This window comes from Nannospalax galili, unplaced genomic scaffold (genome assembly GCF_000622305.1).
Source record: "Nannospalax galili isolate Female #2095 unplaced genomic scaffold, S.galili_v1.0 scaffold155, whole genome shotgun sequence".
NCBI lineage: Eukaryota > Metazoa > Chordata > Mammalia > Rodentia > Spalacidae > Nannospalax > Nannospalax galili.
This window is the reverse complement of record NW_008339923.1, coordinates 1,362,604-1,382,877: the sequence shown is the minus strand read 5'-3', so window position 1 is coordinate 1,382,877 and position 20,274 is coordinate 1,362,604. Positions and strand designations below refer to the sequence as shown.

The window sequence follows — 20,274 nt, the reverse complement described above, 5'->3', positions numbered from 1 at the left end:
GCTACAGCTGTTTTGATTGTGGGTAGGTCAGGAATGTCTAAAATTCATACACGGACTCATGATGAATCTCTGCATAATCAAACACTGTCTTTCAATAGGGGTTGCTATAATAAAGAAAAACTCTATATAATGAAAACTACTGTGTTGTATTTCCAGCAGTTGAAAATACAACACGGAGATTTGTCCTTTTGGTAAAAGCATTCCACAGAACCTTTAGACCTGAAATTGTTTCTGAATGGACAAATGAAAATTAGTATATTCAGTGACCTGGTCTAATTTTAAGTTGCAGGAAATAATGCATAAAAGTTTAAAGTGGGAACAGATAAAGCAAGTGTATCAAAATTTATAGACTTAAAGCTACTAAAGTGGTATCTATCTATCTATCTATCTATCTATCATCTATACACACACACACACAAGCACACATGTACATACATACATACATATGTACACATACACACACACACATTCTGCAGGAAGTTATTTACAAAATGGAAGTACAAAAGTACAGGAAACCCGACTAAGGTAGTTAAAACTAAATTGCCTTGGGAAGGGGAGAAATGAGTAAGAGTAAAGGAGACCAGGATTGCTTTAGAAACAAAACAAAACAAAAACCTGGAAGAAATACAAGCAATGTCTGATAGGAATTTCTTTGACGCAAGTAAAATTATCAGTCAGGTGGTAGAGAAGAAGTTTAAACAACTAAGTATTTTATCATAAAGTTTAATTGTTCAGAAAAAATTGAGTGAATAACTTTCTCTGAAAAAATATACTGACTCTGTGGCTGTAGTTAGGGAGGGACAAGACCAGTTGTAGGTTAAATTACCTTATTTTCTATTCTGAAAATGACAAAAAGTCCCATTTCCACTCTGATTATAAAGATACATAAGCCCAAATGGCTGAGAATAAATACAAAACAAGAAAGGCAAAAAGCTGTAAAATGCAGAGAGCATGCAACAGGTTCTGCAAGAACTACCCAAGTGGCAACAAGGAACGTTTGGCTGGAATTTGAAGTTCTTTCAGTCGTCTTTGTCCTTTGCCCCGTGTTTGAGGATGCGTGTGAACTCGATGTAGTTGAAATTCCCCTTTTTGTCAATGGGGGCTTCTCGGTAGAGCTCATCCACTTCCTCATCTGTAAACCGATCGCCCATGGTGGTCAGCAGCTCTCTCAGGTAATCCTCCTGGATGGTGCCTGGAGAATAAAGAACTGAGGATCAGAATGCCTACCATGCTAAGGACTGACCAAGCTCTACTGGCGTGCACCTTCTACATGTCCAGAAAATAAGTATGCCAAGGGCAACCCTCACAGACGCCTAGAATTCCTGGCTGCTTAATGGCATTACTCTGCCTGTCTGCTTCACATCTTTCTGAAAGGAGGGGAGACTGAGCCAAGGCTTAAAGAAGAAATAAAGTATGATACAAGAAGCAGCTCCACGGTTCTTTAAAGCAGCAGGAATGGTCACACAAGCCAAGAGCAGTTACTCGCCACATTAAATCACTTCCACACCATAAACGTCAATCACATTTGAACGGAAAGAATCCCGAGGCCTAGGGTTTTTTTTTTTTTTTTGGTCTTTTTGAGACAGGGTCTCCCTGTAGCCCCAGCTATCCTGGAACTCACTATATAGACCAGGCGGACCTTGATCTCACAGAGATCCACCAGCCTCTGCCTGCGCCAGGACTAAAGGCGTGCATCACCAAGCCTGGTCCGAGGCCTAATTTTAACCAGCCATGTTATTCAATGTTATTCAGGCATTTCACTGTACCTCTGACTGGTTTTCTCACATGTAAAATGAGATTGCTTGGTTTTAGAGACAGGGCCTCACAATGGAGCCCAAACTGGCCTCTTCCTCCTCAAGTCCTAGGATTACAGTATGTGCCACCACCCCTGCCTAAAATGAGGCTGTTAGTTTTCATTCATATGTGATAATCTGGGCAGGCTCATAAGACACAAAATTTGGAGTAACTGCGTGCCAACTATATGGCACTGACACTGTGCTAGGCAGCTGGAGTGTGAATTGGTGAGCCAAAAAGCATGCCTTTGGTTCTAGACTTTTGATACCAAGGGTTTTCATGAAACCTGCCTCCAAAAGAATACAATTACTAATAAAACAAAAGCTCAGTGCCACCTCTGATTCCTTATCTAATGCTGGTCATTTTAAAGGGTGCCCCAGTAACTTGTATGCAAAACAATTAAGAACCCTCAACATACTATGGGTGAAAAATAATTGAAGGAGAGCTTAGAAATTCATAAAAAAGACAAAACTGAAAATTTCTGTGTATGTGGCATTAGCGTCATATACTGATAATATATTTCCAGTAAACCAAGTTTGAAGAACAAGACAAGACCAGAAAAGAAACTCCAATCATAGATTTTAAAAAATTGTTATTCCTTAAACCTTAGAACTGAAGTTGTGTAGAAAGAACTCTTTAACTGAAGCCTACTTACTTGGCAGCTCATTAACTAATACGGATGACAAACTTGGGTGCACAGAAAGGCTGGAAAGGCCTTTTGCTTTCCTAGGGGCCAAGAGAAAAAGCTACAGAAACACAACAAAATGTGACCAGTGAGTTGAGCATGAAAAATACTTTTCTTTCTTTTTAAGGCTTACTTTTTACATGTGTGTGCCTAAGTATACGTATGTGCACCATGTATGTGCAGGTGCCTGCGGGGGCTAGAAGAGGGCATCCAATTCTCTGCAATTGAGTTAACAGGCAGTTTTGAGATATCTAATGTAAGTTCTAGACAGAGACCGAGTCCCCTCCAAGAGACCAAGTGCTCTTAACTGCTGATCTCTCCAGCCCCTTTTCTTTCTTTTATAGTTTTATTCCCTTCCATTAAAACGTAATACCTGGGCCAGTAAAATGGCTCAGCAGGTTAAGGCACTTGCTCCCAAGCCTGATGACCTAAATTCAATCCCTAAGCCCCACATGGTAGAAAGAGACCTGACTTCTGCAAATTGTTCTCTGACCTCCACAGGTATACCACTCTAGCACATACATGTGCACACACAGACTAAATAAATGTAAAAAAAGTTTATGCTTGGTCACAGTACAATACGGGAGTGGGAGGGATGTGCATAAGTCTCTGCTCCACTCTTTCCAAAAACAAATTAAGATATTTTTTTTTTTCTTTTCTTTTTTAGGGGTTGGGTGTTTGTGGTATTAGTGATACACGGTTTCACTATATAGCCCTTACTGACCTGGGACTTGCTATGTAGACCAGGTAGCCTTGAACTCACAGAGATCCACTTGCCTCTGCCTCCTAAGTGTTGGGATTAAAAGCCTGCACCACCACACTCAGCCCCAGTCCTTGTGTGAGCTGCACAACAACACATTAATTCAGTCTAGAAGGAAGTTAGGGGGCTGGAGAGACAGCTCAATAGTTAAGAGAATGTACTGTTTTTGCAAAGGACTGGGATTTGGTTCCTAGTATCCATGTCCAGCAGCTCACAACTGCCTGTTAACTTCAAATCCAGAGGATGTGATGTCTCTGGGCTCCATGGGCACCTGCACTCGTGTATATGCCCACACAGAAGCACACAAATAGACATAATTAACATAAAAATAAATTGCCAGGCGTGCTGGCCTTTAATCCCAGCACTCGTGACAGTCAGGTGGATCTCTATGCATCTGAGGCCAGACTGATCTACACAGCAAGTTTTAGGCCAGCCAGGGCTACATAGTGAGACCCTCTCTCAAAAAAACAAAACAACAAATAAAAATGAATAAATCATTAGAAGGAAGTTAGGGGGATGTCCAAAGAGTTTAGGGCCATACATGTGAAAAGTCAGCATGCAACCAAACTGTGGGGAGCCACTGAAAACTAGTGAGCAGAGTATGGTTACATCAGCAGGCCCTGGCAACCACCAGCATTTAAACGCACCTAGGTAATGCAGGTAATCAAAGGGCACTGTCTTCTTTCTCTAAACAACTGGCTCTGCTAAAAACTGGAAATCTTGAAAAACATGCTCATGTTTTCTCTTCTACTTCTGCCAATGACCAGACATTCATGTAGTTAACACTTTCTGTTCATTTCCGTAATTTGATGAGATACATTTGTCACTAGGTAGCCCAGAATGGCTTCAAACTCATGATTCTGGTGCCTCAGCCTCCTGAGTGATGGGCTTACAAGCTACCGGGATGCAGCACCATACCCCAAAACACTTCGTTCTTCTCAGACTCAATTATATGCCAGGCAGCATGCTAAACACTAAGTCCATGATCTTATTTCCTCATTTAATCCTCACATACTTTATGAGAAAGGTCATATTATTATATCACTGTCTGGTTTTATTTTTGAGAGAGTTTTCCTGTAGCCACAGTGGGCCTGTACTCACTATGTAGACCAGGGTGGCCTTGATCTCACAGAGATCTACTTGCCTTGGCCTCCCAAGTGCTGGATTAAAGGCACGTGCATCATGGCCAGCTAGGTCATATTATTCTGCTTCATCAGAAAACAGAACCTTAGTGAAGCTACTCGCCCCAAATTACATCATTATCACACAGAGAAGAGGAATCTGAAGCCAGGTAGTCTGATTTCAGCTCTACTTGGTTTATTTTAAAATACAGACTAGGTAAGAAAGTAAATAATTTTGGAATTCAGAGATGCCTGATAAGAAAACACAGGATGGAGCTGGAGAGATGATGGCTCAGAGGTTAAGAGCAATTGCTGCTCTTTCAATTCAGTTCCCAGCACCCCCATACCCACGGTGGCTAGCAACAAATCTCTCCAGTTCCAAGGGATCCGATGACCTTTTCTTGCCTCCGGGGGTACACTTACATATATACAGACAAAGCACTCATACACACAAAAAATACAAATAAGATTTTAAAATTAACACAAACACACACAGGAATATACCACGGTCTATAGCAATTTATAAGATTGCTCTGGTCAAAATTACTTATTCAATAGATACTGCAGGTGAAACCTTGGGCAGTTAACTAACGTTCTAGTAAGCGAGTAAATAAGTTTCCCAAAGAGGTTTCAAACAGCCAATGAGCCTTTGTAAACGACTAATATTTAAGGGGAGAGGTGGTAAAGTGAGCCATGAGCACTCAGAAAGAAAACCACCAAAAGAAAAAGTAGGACGTTCCATACTTTAAGTTATTATGTATGTTGTTATGTAAGTGAAAAAACAATCACTCTGTAATCAAAGGCTACCTCTGACTTACCAGTTGCTTCTTCATCAAAGCAAGCGAAGGCATTTCTGATGACATCTTCGGGATCTGTGCCATTCAACTTCTCCCCAAACATGGTGAGGAACATGGTGAAATTGATGGGGCCCGGAGCCTCATTCATCATGGCGTCCAGGTAGTCATCAGTTGGATTCTTCCCTATAACAAAGAAGTCATAACTGTAATCACATTATGAAACATATCAACTATTAATCATGGCAAACATTTTGGCAAGAAAGATGATCATTTGTACTGTTTGCTATTTAGAAGATTAGCACTGCTTTTATAATCAAAATCTCTCAAACACACACACTGTCCTCCAGCCCAATCCTGAGATGGTGCCAGTGGGAAACACTGTTTCAAAATTAATCTGAATCTTAACATACTCACTGTCTCCATACAGCTTGGAGACTCATGAGAGACATTAAGGAAATTCTACCCCATATATTAACACTAAAAGTGAGCATTACCCAGTGAAGCAAGCATGTCGTGCAAGTCTTCCTTGTCGATGAAGCCATCCCGGTTCTGGTCAATCATGTTGAAGGCCTCTTTGAATTCCTGGATCTGCGACTGGTCAAACATGGCGAACACATTGGATGTTGCACGCTGAGGGCGCTTCTTGGTGGTCTTGGTCTTTGCCCTTTTGCTCGACATGGTGGTGGTTAAATCCTAATTTAGAAAGGGAATTCAAGGGAAACAAAATCAACACCTAAGATTACTTAAGTATGATCAAAATAACGATTAACAAAAATAAACTGAATCTTTTTTGTATGCTTGAGGCTACTCAGACAGTGATGTCTGCAGCAGGGTAACATCCCTTGGTAAAAATCTCTCCCCAAGAAAAGAGAGAGAGAGAGAGAGAGAGAGAGAGAGAGAGAGAGAGAGAGGTGCTTTGAGTTCACTCACTCTCAAAATTGCAAAAAATTATAAAAGAATAATTTATTTCAAATTCTACCAACATCGAATCAAACCTGATGGACCATCAACAAGATTACACATCCTCCATACTACTATGGAGCCTAACAAAAAAGGAAAATAAAAGATGGAGGAGGGGGCTTGGCTTGTATACCTGGGAAACAGTACCAGTTCTATACATCAGCACTATGGAGGTGCTGAGAAATACTGACTTATCTTCAAAGGGCCTATCCTCCTATGGCCTTGTCAAAACTAGCTATCCTGTTCTAGCAGATAGAAAGGCAAAGAAAGAAGATGACTGACACAACAGGTCTCTCTCCTAATCACTACTGACAAATGTTGTTATTCCACATTCAACTAACATTTCAGATTGTGCCCTCACTTCTGGATTCAAAGTAGTTCAAGAAACACGTTGCTGAAAAACTAACAATAAAAAAGTGAAATTAATTCACCAATAATGAATTCTTTTGGACACTGTACCCCGAACAGACAGGTTCTGTGCACTAGAGCTGCACTATTCAATGACCTGATTCTAAGGCCTCCAAAACAAACCAGAGCACAAATCTTAAATTTAGTTTAAAGACCAGCCTAAGAAGTTATATATAGAAACTACATTTTCTTTCTAATAAATTTATCTGTAAAACTCAAGCTAAAAAGAATGTCTAATACATAAAATGAAAAGGTAATTTACACTCAATTTTCAAACACTATAAAATGTGTTTGAAGTTGAAAAGTCCCATAGTTATAGATAATAAAATTCTCCCATACCATCCTTCGGAGTTGAGGTGGAGATAGTAGTCTGCAAAACTGATCAGCAACTGAGACACTGTATTGAGTTATATTCTTCCAGGAAGGACTGAAATAGCCACTACTGATTTCACTCTCTGACCAAGATAACAACTTCAAAGCTTACGTTCTGAAAACAACATTTAGCTATGATGTGGCAAAACACTATGCCCTTGGTCTAAAAATAAATCTGTGGACTGCAAAGAATGAACCGCTACCTAGATTCCAGCACCCAAAGTGACCCTTAGAATGTTTCCTATGAGTTAAAAAAAAAAAAATCTATTTCTTACATTCTTTCCTTGATTATACCACATCACCCAGACTAAATTCAATTATGATTTAGAAAAGCTCCATTATTTTTAGCTAAATCTCTTTTCAGATTTTAGTAGGAAATTCCATCAAGGGTAGTCACAACGGCAGTCCATCTAATACAGCACTTCTGGAGATGCGGTCGACATTTTTGGAAAGATATACTATACACAGCACAGAAATCATACATTCCTCTCGAATTTCCCATTTTCTTTTAATCCTCTTTCAGGAGGCTATTCTTTATAACTTATTAAAGCCATTTGTATATGCATGTTTTCACTCAGTAATATATTTTGGGGCTGTCTCATTTACTATAAAGTTATTTTTCCTTTGGAATGTTTCAAAAACAAGGAATTAGGAAGTATATTGTTACTCTGTCTCTTTAATGTACTCAAGAACCTGGGGTGAGTGGTTGATCCAGTGAGTGGCACATTATCTACTAGTGTGCATCTCTTTAGTATTTTTAGGCATGGCATGCCTTTGCAAGCCAAAAGCCACCTTAAAAATAGCCTGCTTTATATGACATTGTCTTCCCCAATGATACAGAAATGTCAGTTAAGAATAACAACAACAAAAAAAAACCTGATGAGAATTAGAGATCAAATAGCTGACAGTTGATTTTTTTTTTTTTTTTTTGATTTTTTAATCTACAAAATCCCATGCAACGGTATTTGGTAGGGGTTCACTAAGGGGTTTTGTTTTGTTTTTTGGTCTTGAGACAAGGTCTCCCTATAGCCCCAACTGGCCTGGAGCTCACTATGGAGACCAGGCTGCCTTGATCTCACAGAAATCCCATCTGCCTCTGCCTCTTGAGTGCTAGGATTAAAGGCATGCGCCACCACGCCCGGCTTTCCTCTAAAATTGCTCTTAAAAATGCTTAACTTGGGAGGCTGGAGAGCTGGCTCAGTGGTTAAGAGCACTGGCTGTTCTTGCAGAGAACCTGGGTTAGATTTCTAGCACCCACATGGCAGCTAACAATCTTCAGGAATTCCAGTTCCAGGGAATCAGATGCCCTCTTCTGACCTTCTCAGGCAATGCATGACATGGGTGCACTTACATACATGCAGGCAATACACTCATACATATAAAAAGATAAAAATAAAATTTTTTTAATGTGTAATTTGGGTTAGAATACACATGCAATTTAAAATAAATTTCCCATTATTTAAATCATGCACTTAAAAATTGTAAATGCATTTGAAAAGTTTTTTTTTTTTTGCCTTTTGGTAAGCACTGACTACAGCTTCACAAAACTTTAGCTCATTCAATGCTTAAATCCTATCAACTTTATTAGGAACAGTAGTGTGATTCAAATGTTATTAGCACCTATATGCCCTATCTTAAAGGAGTGTAAAATATTTCTGGGGAGCCAACCATAAAGAAATGCAATGATTGGTTCAATTTATGGAACGAGCCTCACAGCTTTTCAGAGATCAACTTTCAAGTTAAAACAATGTATGAAACAGTAATGAAAATAACTCATCAAGTGACACACAACCAAATACTGTAAGTTCAGAATTCTTTGTATATTTGTAACAACACTGGAGAGGAGACTCTGAAAAACCAAATGCATTATCATTTGGAAGTTATAAAATACCTTTAGAATTAAGAGTCAGATATTCACCTTAATTCGAACAATTAGTTAATTCTGGGCTTGAGAGATGGCTCAGCAGTTAAGAGCACTGGTTGCTCTTGCAGAGGACCCAGATTTGAATCCTAGCACCCACATGGCAGCCAACAACCATCCGGAACTCCAGTTCCAAGGGGATCCGACGCCTTTTTCTGACCTCTCTGGGCACTGCACAACATGGGTGCACTTACTACATATACGAAGGCAATACACTCACACGCAAAGGTGAAAAATAAAAAAAAAATTCTGTCAAAAAGTGATAATGTAATGTTGAGCTAAAGTTACTACTTGGGCCTCAACTTTTTCAAGGAGATGAGATTCTGATTTATGAGTTTATCTCCCAAGACAGAAACCTGGAGTCTTACAGTCACACAAAGCTCAGCCACAGTAAGAAGTTGGGGTTTTTTTCATACCAAACTACAAAGATGGTTGGAATAAACATGAGTGAGGTAATCAAATAGAAAACCGAACTATGATTTCAAGGAGATAATCTTCTATTGGCAGTGTCCCCTTTGCTGTGGTTCTAATCCACCATCTATTCTAACCCCAAACAAGCCTTGTGTAAGCACATAACTTTCCTGTTAAAAAGTTAGGGCAAAATAAAACTGCAAATATTTCATAATCATTGTAACTATCCTTTATTTAGAATGGATGGGAAGATCACCTAAGATCTCCGGTTGTGAGCATTCTCACTTTGGAAACATTCATTAACGATCTGGGAGATTTAGAATAACCTTCTACAGAGCACGTCATTTAGCAGCTTAGCAAGGCAGGAAAATCATGTTTAAGGAAGGTGTTAGACTAGCTGAAGAGGTGGGGAAGTAGACTGAAATCTTTAAAGAGGATGTCTACACATACCAAGGGGAACCAGAAGCTTTTACAAAATTCTTCAGAAACACAGGGTCTATAAAAACTATCTAGAGATTTTAAAAACCGTAAGGCTAGGTGTTGTGGCTCATAGTTGAGCCTGGAATCTCAACACTCCAGTGGCTGAGGCAGGAAGACTGAGTTTCAGGCTAGTCTGAGCTGTACAGTTAAGTTCCAGGTCAGCCTGGGCTACAGTGTAAGACCCTATCAAGAAAAATAAACAGAAAAGTCTATGAAATCTATGAAGACTTACTCCATACATAAAGGAATGTGTAATGCTAGATGTGCACTTGGGAGGCAAAGTTAGGTGGATCTGAGTTTAAGGCCAGCCTGGTCTACATAGTGAGTTCCAGGCCAACTGGGGCTACAGGAAGCCCCTGTCTCAAAATGACCAAAAATAAAAGCAATTTGTTTTAGCTAAAATAGTAGGGGCTAGCATTTATAAATTGGTAGTAAATGCAAAATGTAGGATATTTTTTACAGAACACAAACTGAGAAAACTTTCTCTTAAAACTGTTAAATCTATCCTTTGAGAAACTCCCATCTCAGAACTTCATAGTGTTCTAGCACTTGGGTATTTGGCCTGATTTCGAAATCCACATCCTATCTGTCCCACTGAATTAGTACAGTGTTTTTCAAACGGAGTTTTTTACTGTTTGTTATGGTGCTAATCCAGTTTTTGAAAGCCCATTTTCAATTTGGTGTTTTCCTTCCAACGAAAACCAAGTTTTAGTTTTTTAAGCGAGCTTCCGGTTGAAAGCTTAGCTCTTGGACTGCCACACCCAAAAGTTCTTGGTACTTAAAAATGGACAACCAGTTGCCATGGTTGACTTGTCAATCAAGCCTCGCTTTTAAAGATAAAATGCTTTTCTAGTTCACCCTCATCCAAGGGCCTCACAAAAACAAGTATCAATTTTAGTAAACATTCACTTTCTTCATCTCCAATTTCTGTTCCAAAAGCCTCTAGATAACTAGTAGTATCGTTTTCCATTTCTACCACACTACTTTAAAAGAAAACACTCCTCTTGAGACTTGTTCATAGTCTCCACCCACAGGGTTTTGAATTTTGGGGCTTTCTCTCAGGGGGCGAAGGAAATCCCAATCTTTTCTTTGTCCAAGTTATCAAACAAACAGCTCTAATTGGAGGGCCGGACGCCGAGCTTCCATGTGTGGGCTCTTCCTAAACGCAGCCGCACAGCTGCATAGACAGCTGCGGCGGGCCAGGCTCCACTTTTAGCGCAGTCTCCCTCGAATCTGGGCAGGGTACGTTAGGCACTAAACATAGTCCCCGCGTCAGCTGAGTGCGGCTCCGATGTCGGGGCTCCCCAGCGACCTAAGCCACATTTTCCAAGCTCCAAGTTTGGGCAGCAGAACAAAGTTCGCGTCTGCGCCGCTCCGGGCCCCGGTTTCCGACCCCATCGCCTACGCTGGGGCTCTGCTCACGGACCGCGGGGCACTGCTGCCCAGGGGCCGGCTTCCGGGACATGGCCGCCCGCGGGGATGCCGTCCCGGGATGGGTAGCCCGCGCCCGGCCGCCGGCACCACTCACCCTGTACAGCCGTGAGAACAGGAACGCCTCGGCGAAGCTTAAAATGCCACTCTCAGCGCGCTTCTAACCCGGCGGCAGCCCTAGAACCCCCACTTCCGGCCTCCACTAGCAAACCGGAAGGAAGCCGGGTCGCCTGTCTCCGCTGACACTGCGGGCTAGCCTAACGGGAGGGGAGTCGCGGGGGCAGCTAGGGGAGGCGCAGTACTGATGCAGCGCGCGGGCGGGAAGGACGGAGCGGAGACTCAGAACACACACGGCTGAGTGTCGAGGCGTCCTCAGCCTCATGGCTGACTTGAGTTTATCGTGCCTCCTCTCGCACTGTGTTCCTGCCTCCCCCCTTTCCCGCCAGCAGTGGTTGCGTCTGCCCTGCGGCTTTCTTCTCCGTGCATTCCAGGGCGCGGAGAGGGGCGGGGCCAGTCGGCGCAAGTCCTTGTAGGGAAATCACCGACAAGGCTGCGGGCCACGTGACTGGCCTTTGTCCCGCCTCCCAAAGCTAGGTGCCGCCGCAGGCTGGACTGCGCCTGCGAGGGAGCCTCGCGCGAATCCTGAGCGGGCCAGGCTTTCGTCATCCTGGTAGGAAGAATCTCTTTTCACACAAGACTGACATTCAAGGTCCTGCTGTCTTTTTGGCCCAGAGTTCATCGATTCTGAGTGTCTGTGGCTTCGTCCCGCCTCCACAACGTTAATGGTGTTTTCCCTGGCTGGGGTAACCTCGGCTACCCAAGGGAGTTGGGTGCAGTAACACTCAGACCATGATCATGGCATGACCAGCACGGTTCTAAAGTTGACTCTTCAAAGCCGGCTCTCACTTGACTCACTGTAAACAGGAAGACGTTGTTTTAAATAATACAGAATAATATGTTAAATATTTATAAGATCAAGATCAGCTGTTTTCTTCAAGGAACTTAGGAGCATTCATTCATTCCATTAATCAATGATATATTACAAAGTTAACTTAGAGGTAGTCACTGAGGGTGAGAAAATTGTCCTAATTCTATAGATGAATGAAACAAAATTTCCCATATCTCTGATATATGAATCAATCTTTAAAATACAAATAATGGGGTATTTAATCTCCAATTAGCTGAATTGAGATCTTCAAGAGCAGCTTTCAGACCTTTAAGTGAAACTTGTAGTTAAGAAAAATCACTAAAGCAATACCCAGAGGGATTTAATCGGAAGATTTCCTATTTAAAATGTGTATTAATTCGCAGGTCCTGGGAAGTCGTGGATTTAACAGGGTCCAAAGTGAGTTTTGTCGAGGAAGGTTGGGGACACAGCTGATGTCAAGCTGTGACAGCAAATTTAGGGAGCTGAGTAGTCACACTGCTGTGGGTTCTTGGGAATTTTACTTGGGATGCGGTGTGTGCACCTGCACTGACGGACACCTCCACAGGGTGGCGGCCTACCACCATGGAAAGCAAGTGTCTTCCGGGGCTTCCTCTCCAGCAAGGGGAAAACGGAAACCAAACCCCTTAAGATGATATGAGGAAACGGGCAGTTTCAGGTTCCCCTTTAGTTTGAATGCAACATGTTGCGACATAATTAGCGTAAGATAATTGCGGCGTTTTCCTCCTGTCGAATCAGTCGGTAGGTATGAAACAGCAAGGTTTGCCCTTTCTGAAAATAAAACAGTTGCTTCCTTTGGGACTGGGTTGTGGGGTGGAACTGAAAGCGTGCAGTGTTACAGTGAAGAACAGGGAACAGAGGAGGAAGTAAACTTACCTGGGGACTTGCGGACGATGTCCCCAGAGGGCAACGGATCGGATTTTAGGAGTTACTGGAGGAAAAGAGAGAGCATTCCAGGCATCAGGAGCAGCATGCCCAATGGTCCAGAGGTGATCAAAGGGCCGGACTAATGACTAAAATTTGGTCTCCGTTCGGCTTCGCTCATTCACTCGTTCATTCGTGTGTTCATTCCACAGATTAGTAAACCAATGTGGAGAAACTAAATCCTTCTATCCCATCTAATGTTCTGGTGTTAAATTGTAAGGGCTAGACCAGAGGCCTCTGACTCTGATGTGTCTGTTCTTTTGTGTGACACTATTCCTGGGGAGACATGAACAAAGGTGCCAACAGAGGCCGGAAGAGGGCATCAGATCCTCTGGAGCTAGAGTTACAGACAGTTGTAAGCCACCATGCGGGTTCTGGGAACCAAACTCAGGTCCTTTGAAAGAGCAGCAACTGCTCTTAATGCTATCTCTCCAGCTTCCCAGTTATCTCTTAAATACATGGTAAGTCACTTTCTCCTTCTACTCCGCTGAATATGCATTCATCTAGGTCACCAATGACCTGTATGTCCTCATGGCCAATTCTCAGTCTATAGGGTAATCAGTGTCTTGCCCTTGAAACACTTTCCTCTCTGGCTCCCAGAATGCCAGCTCTCCTGGCTTCTTCCTCTGCAGTATCCTTTGCCAAGTTTTCAGAACAGTCAGGGATTCAGGGCTTGGTTCTCTTTGTGTCAGTCAACATTCCCTAGTTGACTTCATCCATCCTCTTGGTTTTTAGGGTTTTTTTTTTTGTTGTTTTTAGCTTTTAGAAATCTGGAAGGATGATATATTTAAGAACATGTAAGAGGTGAAAATTCAAATCCCAGTACATCTGCACACTATGCACATCTTTATTTTAATTTCATGATTTACTGTGCATCTGTCATCTTCATGGTTTACATACTTATAACATGGATTGTTTCTTAGCATGTATGTGTGTAGCCGGGGCCTGTGCCTTGTACTCTAGACTCAGGTGTCTAAATTCATCTGCCATCACCATGAGGAGATCGGGTAGGGAGCTAGACCTTTATATTCAGACACTAACCTCCCAACCTGCTTTCCCTGTCTTTCCCCATCTTTCTGCCTTTTAATTGACTCACCTTTGCCCCCTTCATTTTCTTTTATTCCCTCATCTAGCCTTTCAGTCAGTGCTGGGAGGGTTTTTGTCTAGTTTCTAGAAGTATCTCTAGGGCCTGGCAGTGATTACCATGGCAGCTTTTTGTTTAAGTCTTTCAAAATATGTCCAGAGTCTGATTGTCTCACCACCCCTATTGCTCCTTTCTGGTCCAAGTTATTTTCATCTCAAGGCTGGATTTTTGCAATAACCTCATAAAAAGGTGTCCTTGCCTTGTCTACTAAAGTCTGTTCCTTCACAGAAGATAGATTCTTTTAAAACAGAAAAAAATCATGTCATTGTTCTGATTGACTCTTTCCCACAACGTCTTACCTCAGAGTAAAAGCCAAATGCTTTACAACGGCTTTGGAGGCCCAGTGAGTTATTGTCCTGGAAAATCCCCTGACTTCATCTCCTACATCCTGCCTTCCTAAATCTGCTCAGCCATGGTGATACCTTAATGGCTCTTGAAGAAGTCAGGTGTTTTTCCACCTTGAGACTTTTGATGTTCCCTCTGATTCCCTTGCTCTTTCTGTGATGTTTTCACTGCTCCCTCAGCTCTTTCACGTCTTCGCTCAGATGTCACCATCTCAGGAAAGCCTTTTTGGTTATTCTGTTGGATGTTCACCACCTCTTTCACATTCACCCCCAGCACCCTCCTCCCTTCCTGCTTTATTCTTTCCCTTGAGTGTATCACCTCTGACACACTATACACTGTACTTATTTTGTTCACCCAGGAGAGTAAGTACCACATTGTGGGCATTTAACACACAAAAATGTGCTTTGAATGGAAGGTAAAGTATGCTCAGAAATTGTAGTGATGTGAAGTCAATGGGGTAAGTGGGAGCCATATCCTAAGTGATTTCTAAGCATGTTTCTGAAGTTCAATGATATACTACTACTTCTTTTAATTATGGGATTAAGCAAATTAGAACTGTACCATTTAGATTTTGCTCTAGGAATAGCCTGGAGCATGAGCAGAGGGAGAGCCTGGGAGAAGAAGGGATTCTGACAGATAATAACACAGTCACTGAAGTGTGGAAGACAGAGGAGAAACCCTCTTGAGAGTCAGGGTGTGGCTATAGAAGGAAATGACAGTTATTGTTTGGGACATCTAAGTGATTATAAGATAGTAGTGAAGGCTTCCCCAAAACATAGCATGAAGAGGCAGAGAGAAAATAGAGGAGCAGTGAAATGGCTCAGTAGGAAAAGATATTTGCTGCCAAGCTTGATGACCTGAGTTCATCCCCAGGACCCACATGGTAGAAGGAAAGAACTGCCTCCTGCAAATTGACTGCTGATCTCATGCATGCTGTGGAATGTGTATGTACACACAGACTCACAAAATAAGTAAATGTAATAAATTTTAAAAAGAAAATAGGGGCTGGGCAGATAGTTCAGTTGATAAATTACTTGCCTTACAAGCATGAGAGTCTGTTTGATCCCTTGAACCCATGTTAAAAAACAAACAAGCAAAGAAACCTGGCTTGGTGGCATGTGCTTCTAATTCCAGCTCTGGGCAGGCAGAAATGGATTCATCCCTGGGGCTTGATGGCCAGCCACCCTAGCCTATTTGGCCTGTTCTGAGCCAGTGAAAGATGGCCTCAGGGAAAACTAACCTGAAGACCAACACTCAAGGTTGTCCTCTGGTGTCCACACCCACATCTGAGTGCACTTGCACATATATGAACACACAAAAAAGTGATATAAAAACTGTCAAGAGTTTATGGAGTATACATTAAGATCCCATGTTTGTTGACTAGGAAACCCAAAATAAGATAAATTGGGACTTATAGAAAAAATACTAAAATGGATAAGAGTTTTCTGGAATTGAAAAGGCATCAAAAATCTTCATTCAGAGGGCCGAGGAGATGGCTCGGTGGTTAAGAGCACTGGCTTCTCTTACAGAGGACCCAGGTTCGGTTCCCAGCACCCACGTGGCAGCTAACAATCATCTTTGTAACTCTAGTTCTAGGGGATCCAACACTGTCTTCTGGTCTCCATGGGCATTTTATGACATGGGTACACTTACATACATGAAGACAAAACACTCATACACATACAATCAAAATAAAGAAAATTTAAAAATTAATATAAAAAAATTCTGCTAGGCATGGTAATGTATGCCTTTAATCTCAGCATTCAAGAAACAGAGGCAAGTGGAGCTCTGGGAGGTTGAGGCCAACCTGATCTACATAGCAAGTTCTAGACCAGACATGGCTACAGGGAGACCCTGTCTCAAAAAACAAACAAAAATATCTTTATTCAGATCAACATGAACTCCGAATAATAAAGTTAAAATTTAATCAATTAAAATCTATACCAAGTCTCGTCACAGTGAAACTTCAAACCATCAAGGGTAAGAGGCAAATGATAAAAGCTATAGGATGGAGCTGGAGAGATGGCTCAGTAGTTCAGAGACTAGCTCTTCTTGCAGTGGACCTGGGTTCAATTCCCAGCACCCACATGACGGCTAACAAACTGGACATTTGTAACTCCAATTCCAGGGGAATTCGATGCTCTTTTTTGGACCTCCAGGAGCATTGCACAACACTTACATACAGGCAATACACTCACACATAAAATAAAAATAACTAAAAAAAATTTTTTAAGCTGTAGGAGTTAAAGACAGATTGTCCACAGTTAATCAGTCTGATGTCACACTTCAGAAGCATACTTTTGAAGGTGGGGCAATGATGTCATCAAAGCACTGTGAGGAGCACCCCTCCTCACACAGGCAGCACCCTAATACTTCTTTCCAGAGAGTCCTAGATGCTGGTTTCTCTAGAATCTAGAGATTGATCTTGCATCTTCTAGTTTTGGGAGTAGATAATTAATTGAGGGTGACTAAATTGATTTCCCAATCTCATGGCATGTCCTGAATATTTGTTCTAATAAGTAATGCTCTCAGACCTTGGGACATCTGCCAAAATCCTGTGGTGATAGAAATGTCATGTTTAACATCCCATTACACTGAAAACTACTGAGTGATTTCACATGGCTTCACTTTATGTGTATCTGACTTGCTTTCCACCCAACTTGTAAATGTATTCTTTATTACTTTTATGACAGCTAAGTAGAATCTTTCAGTGGATATTTTGAACAATAAGATAATAAATTATTATTATTTATTGAGTCTTTCCTATGAGCCAGACTTTTTGCTGAAGTATTTTAACCTTACCTCTCATTACCAATACTTACAAGGTACTCACTGTCACCTCTGTTTTACAGACAACTTTACCTGAAGCCTTGAAAGGTCAATGACCTGCCTCTGGTCATATTGCAGATAAGAGGAGAGAACAGGAATCTGACACAGGAGTTTTAAGACTCTAAGCCATATTGATTGGTGAAAAATGCTGTCTATTAATGAAAATGATGATGTTAATTTGGAGTGGGACTATTTACCTAAAGTGTTGTCTATATTAGTCAGCCTTCTGTTATTTTAACAAAATGCCTAAGACAGTCAACTTTAGAGGAGAAAAGGTTAATTTGGACTCATATTTTCTTTTTTTCAGCCTATAGTCTCTGGCCCTTGTGCTTTGTGCCCATAATAGTGTGGTACATCATAGCAGGATCCTATGACAGAGGAGGCCTGATTGTCTCATAGCGTCTAGGTGGTAAAAAGAGAAAGGAGGGGGCCGGGTCCCAACATCCCCATCAAGGACACACCTCCAGTAACTAGATTTCTTCCCACCAGTCCCCATCTCTCAAAGATTCCAACACTTCTGATAGTATTACAGGTAGAAGCTAACCCTTCAACTGTTAGACATTGAGGGCCCTTTTCCAAACCACAACATTTATTCATTTCTTTGTTTTCCCAGAAAAAGAGATTCCGTGGTCCTTTGTGGAACTTTCCAGCAAGACTTAATGCCACTGAAATCAGTACTTTAGGAAAATAGCTACTTTGCCAAGTCCCTATAAGTGCATTATGACTTTTGACTGAGTTCTCCTTTCCATGGAGAAATAATGGCAGATGAAAGTTACTTCCCAAGTATGTATCTTGTCAGCATTTCACACAGAATACTTTCCTTCCTAGCTGACCACAAAGTGCCAAGTCAGTAAAGCATCAACCCACTGATCTGAGGCTACTTCATAACCCACGAGAGGCCAGGCACCTAGAGGTTCATCTGAGGGGCCTTCCCAAGGTTGACAGTCTTCACTGTCTTCCTGTGTGCCACACACTCACTGCCTGAAGAAAAAAAAAAACTGTGAAGGTGGACTTCCTGCTAAGAGGGCCTTATTTTGTTTGTATTCCCAGTGCCCTTCAGCATACCAAATATGTCATATGTACTCAATAAAACCTTAGTTAAGATTATATACTTTAAGAATTTGGAGGCAGGGCTGGAGAGATGGCTCAGCAGTTAAGAGCACTGACTGCTCTTGCAGAGGACCTGGGTTTGATTCCCAGCACCCACATGGCAGCTATGAACCAGCCTTAACTCCAGTCCAGCGGAATCTGACACCGTCTTCTGACCTCTGCAGCATTGCACGACACGGGTGCACTCACATGCAGGCAATACACTCATACACATAAAATAAAAATAATAAATAATAAATATTTTTTAAAAATTTGGGGGCAAAGGCAGTGGATAGGAAATAGGGCATTTTGGGAAGTGGTTAAATGGTGAAGTAGTCCTGTGTGGAAACTCAACCAAGTTGAATGTTATCAAAACTCTGTGTGGCCTCCTAAGTCCAAAATGACATTTCCTTCGTTGCAGAGGTAGCCAGCTCATCAGTAGACAGGCTAGATATTGTTTTCATAAATAGGCAATAAAATTATGGTCCAAGGCCAAGGAGAATAAAAAGTCAAATACTTAGCATCATTGCATTAATTTTGTAGTAATTCTATTTTACACTTTTTTTCATATAAAATTCCTCATTAGGGTTCTTGTGTTAGCACTTTAAAGCATTATAAATGACCAAAATTCCTCCAAACCAGGTGGTACTAAATTTAAAAACAGAAAATTGGCCAAAAGATGAAAAAAATATTAATGGTAATAGATTTGAAACTACACAGCTCAATACATGTTTTTCCAATTGTTATAAACAACAATGAAAGACATATTTTAATGAAATATAGCTGGAAAACAAAATACTGGAAATAGGAGCTATGCGGTGGTACAAGCCTGTAATCCCAGATGCTCAGGAGGCTGAGGACAGAGGATTGCAACCTCAAATCCTCCCTGGGCTGTAGATTAAGTTCAAAGCCAACCTGGGAAAATTAATGAGACTATGTCTCAAAAATAAAATATAAATACCAGGATGGGACATAGCTCAGTTGCAGAATGGTTTCCTAGCATGTATGAAGCCCTAGGCTCAATCTCCCATACTAGCCCCCTGAGAATAATCTATTCCTTAACATATATGACAATCAGTTACAGGTGTGCTATAGCTAAGCATAAGCATAAACTGAATCAAATAGGATCATGTAAGTATCTTTGATGGGAAGAATATAAATTGTTTAAATGGCTTTAAACTAAGATATCATTGGCATGTGATTAACAACACATATTTAAACTACAGTGTAGGGGCCAGGTGTAGTATCACACACCTTTAATCCCAGGACTCAGGAGGCAGAGGCAGGCAGATCTCTCTGAGCTCGAGGCCAGCCTGGTCTATATACATATCAAGTTCCAGACCAGCCAGGGAGACTACCTCCACCTCCCCAGAAAAACCCTTTACAGTGTGACAAGTTTCAACACAGGTGTACACTTGTGAAGCCATCACCACAATCAAGATACTGAATATCTACATTAGCCCACCAAGTTCCTTCATGCTCCTTGGCAATCCATCTTCCTAATTCTCTAACTTCTCCCCTCCCCGCCACACCTAGGCAGCCCCCCACATTCCTTTCTGTCAGTAGAGTGCATGAATATGAGTTTTTGCCTGGTGGAAGTGTGACTAATTTTACAATTGATGCATCTGCTTTTATGAAAGCATATAATGTGGAAAAAAAACAAGGAAAAAACTGAAATGGAAATGTTTTATGATAAATAGGACAAATAAAAACTTAAGATCCAGGATATAAAAAGTTTAACACATGCTGGCCATGGCGGCGCATGCCTTTAATCCCAGCACTTGGAGGCAGAGGCAGGCAGATCTCTGAGAGTTCAAGGCCAGCCTGGTCTACATAGTGAGTTCCAGGACAGCTGGG

General features: G+C 41.6%; 2 protein-coding genes across 3 annotated transcripts in view; one reads left to right on the top strand and one right to left on the bottom strand.

The window, feature by feature from the left end:
* Positions 1-707: 707 nt before the first annotated feature.
* On the bottom strand, positions 708-11,381 carry LOC103735401 (myosin regulatory light polypeptide 9). 2 transcript variants are annotated; one of them, XM_008834618.3, is made up of 4 exons: positions 11,238-11,381; positions 5,652-5,850; positions 5,179-5,340; positions 708-1,192 (listed from the first exon to the last, which is right to left on the bottom strand). In XM_008834618.3, the coding sequence occupies exons 2-4, from the start codon at positions 5,833-5,835 to the stop codon at positions 1,020-1,022; spliced, it is 519 nt and encodes a 172-aa protein (XP_008832840.1). In that variant the 5' UTR covers positions 5,836-5,850; positions 11,238-11,381; the 3' UTR covers positions 708-1,019. The 2 variants fall into 2 exon arrangements, with proteins under 2 accessions (XP_008832840.1, XP_008832839.1); XM_008834617.2 differs by lacking the exon at positions 11,238-11,381 and adding an exon at positions 6,865-6,967.
* Positions 11,382-11,538: 157 nt separating this feature from the next.
* Positions 11,539-20,274, top strand: part of Myom1 (myomesin 1) — a 163,970-nt gene continuing 155,234 nt past the window's right edge. The window contains exon 1 of the mRNA XM_029564280.1: positions 11,539-11,810. The gene's annotated coding sequence lies outside the window, so the exon portion shown is untranslated. The remainder of the gene's footprint in view (positions 11,811-20,274) is intronic.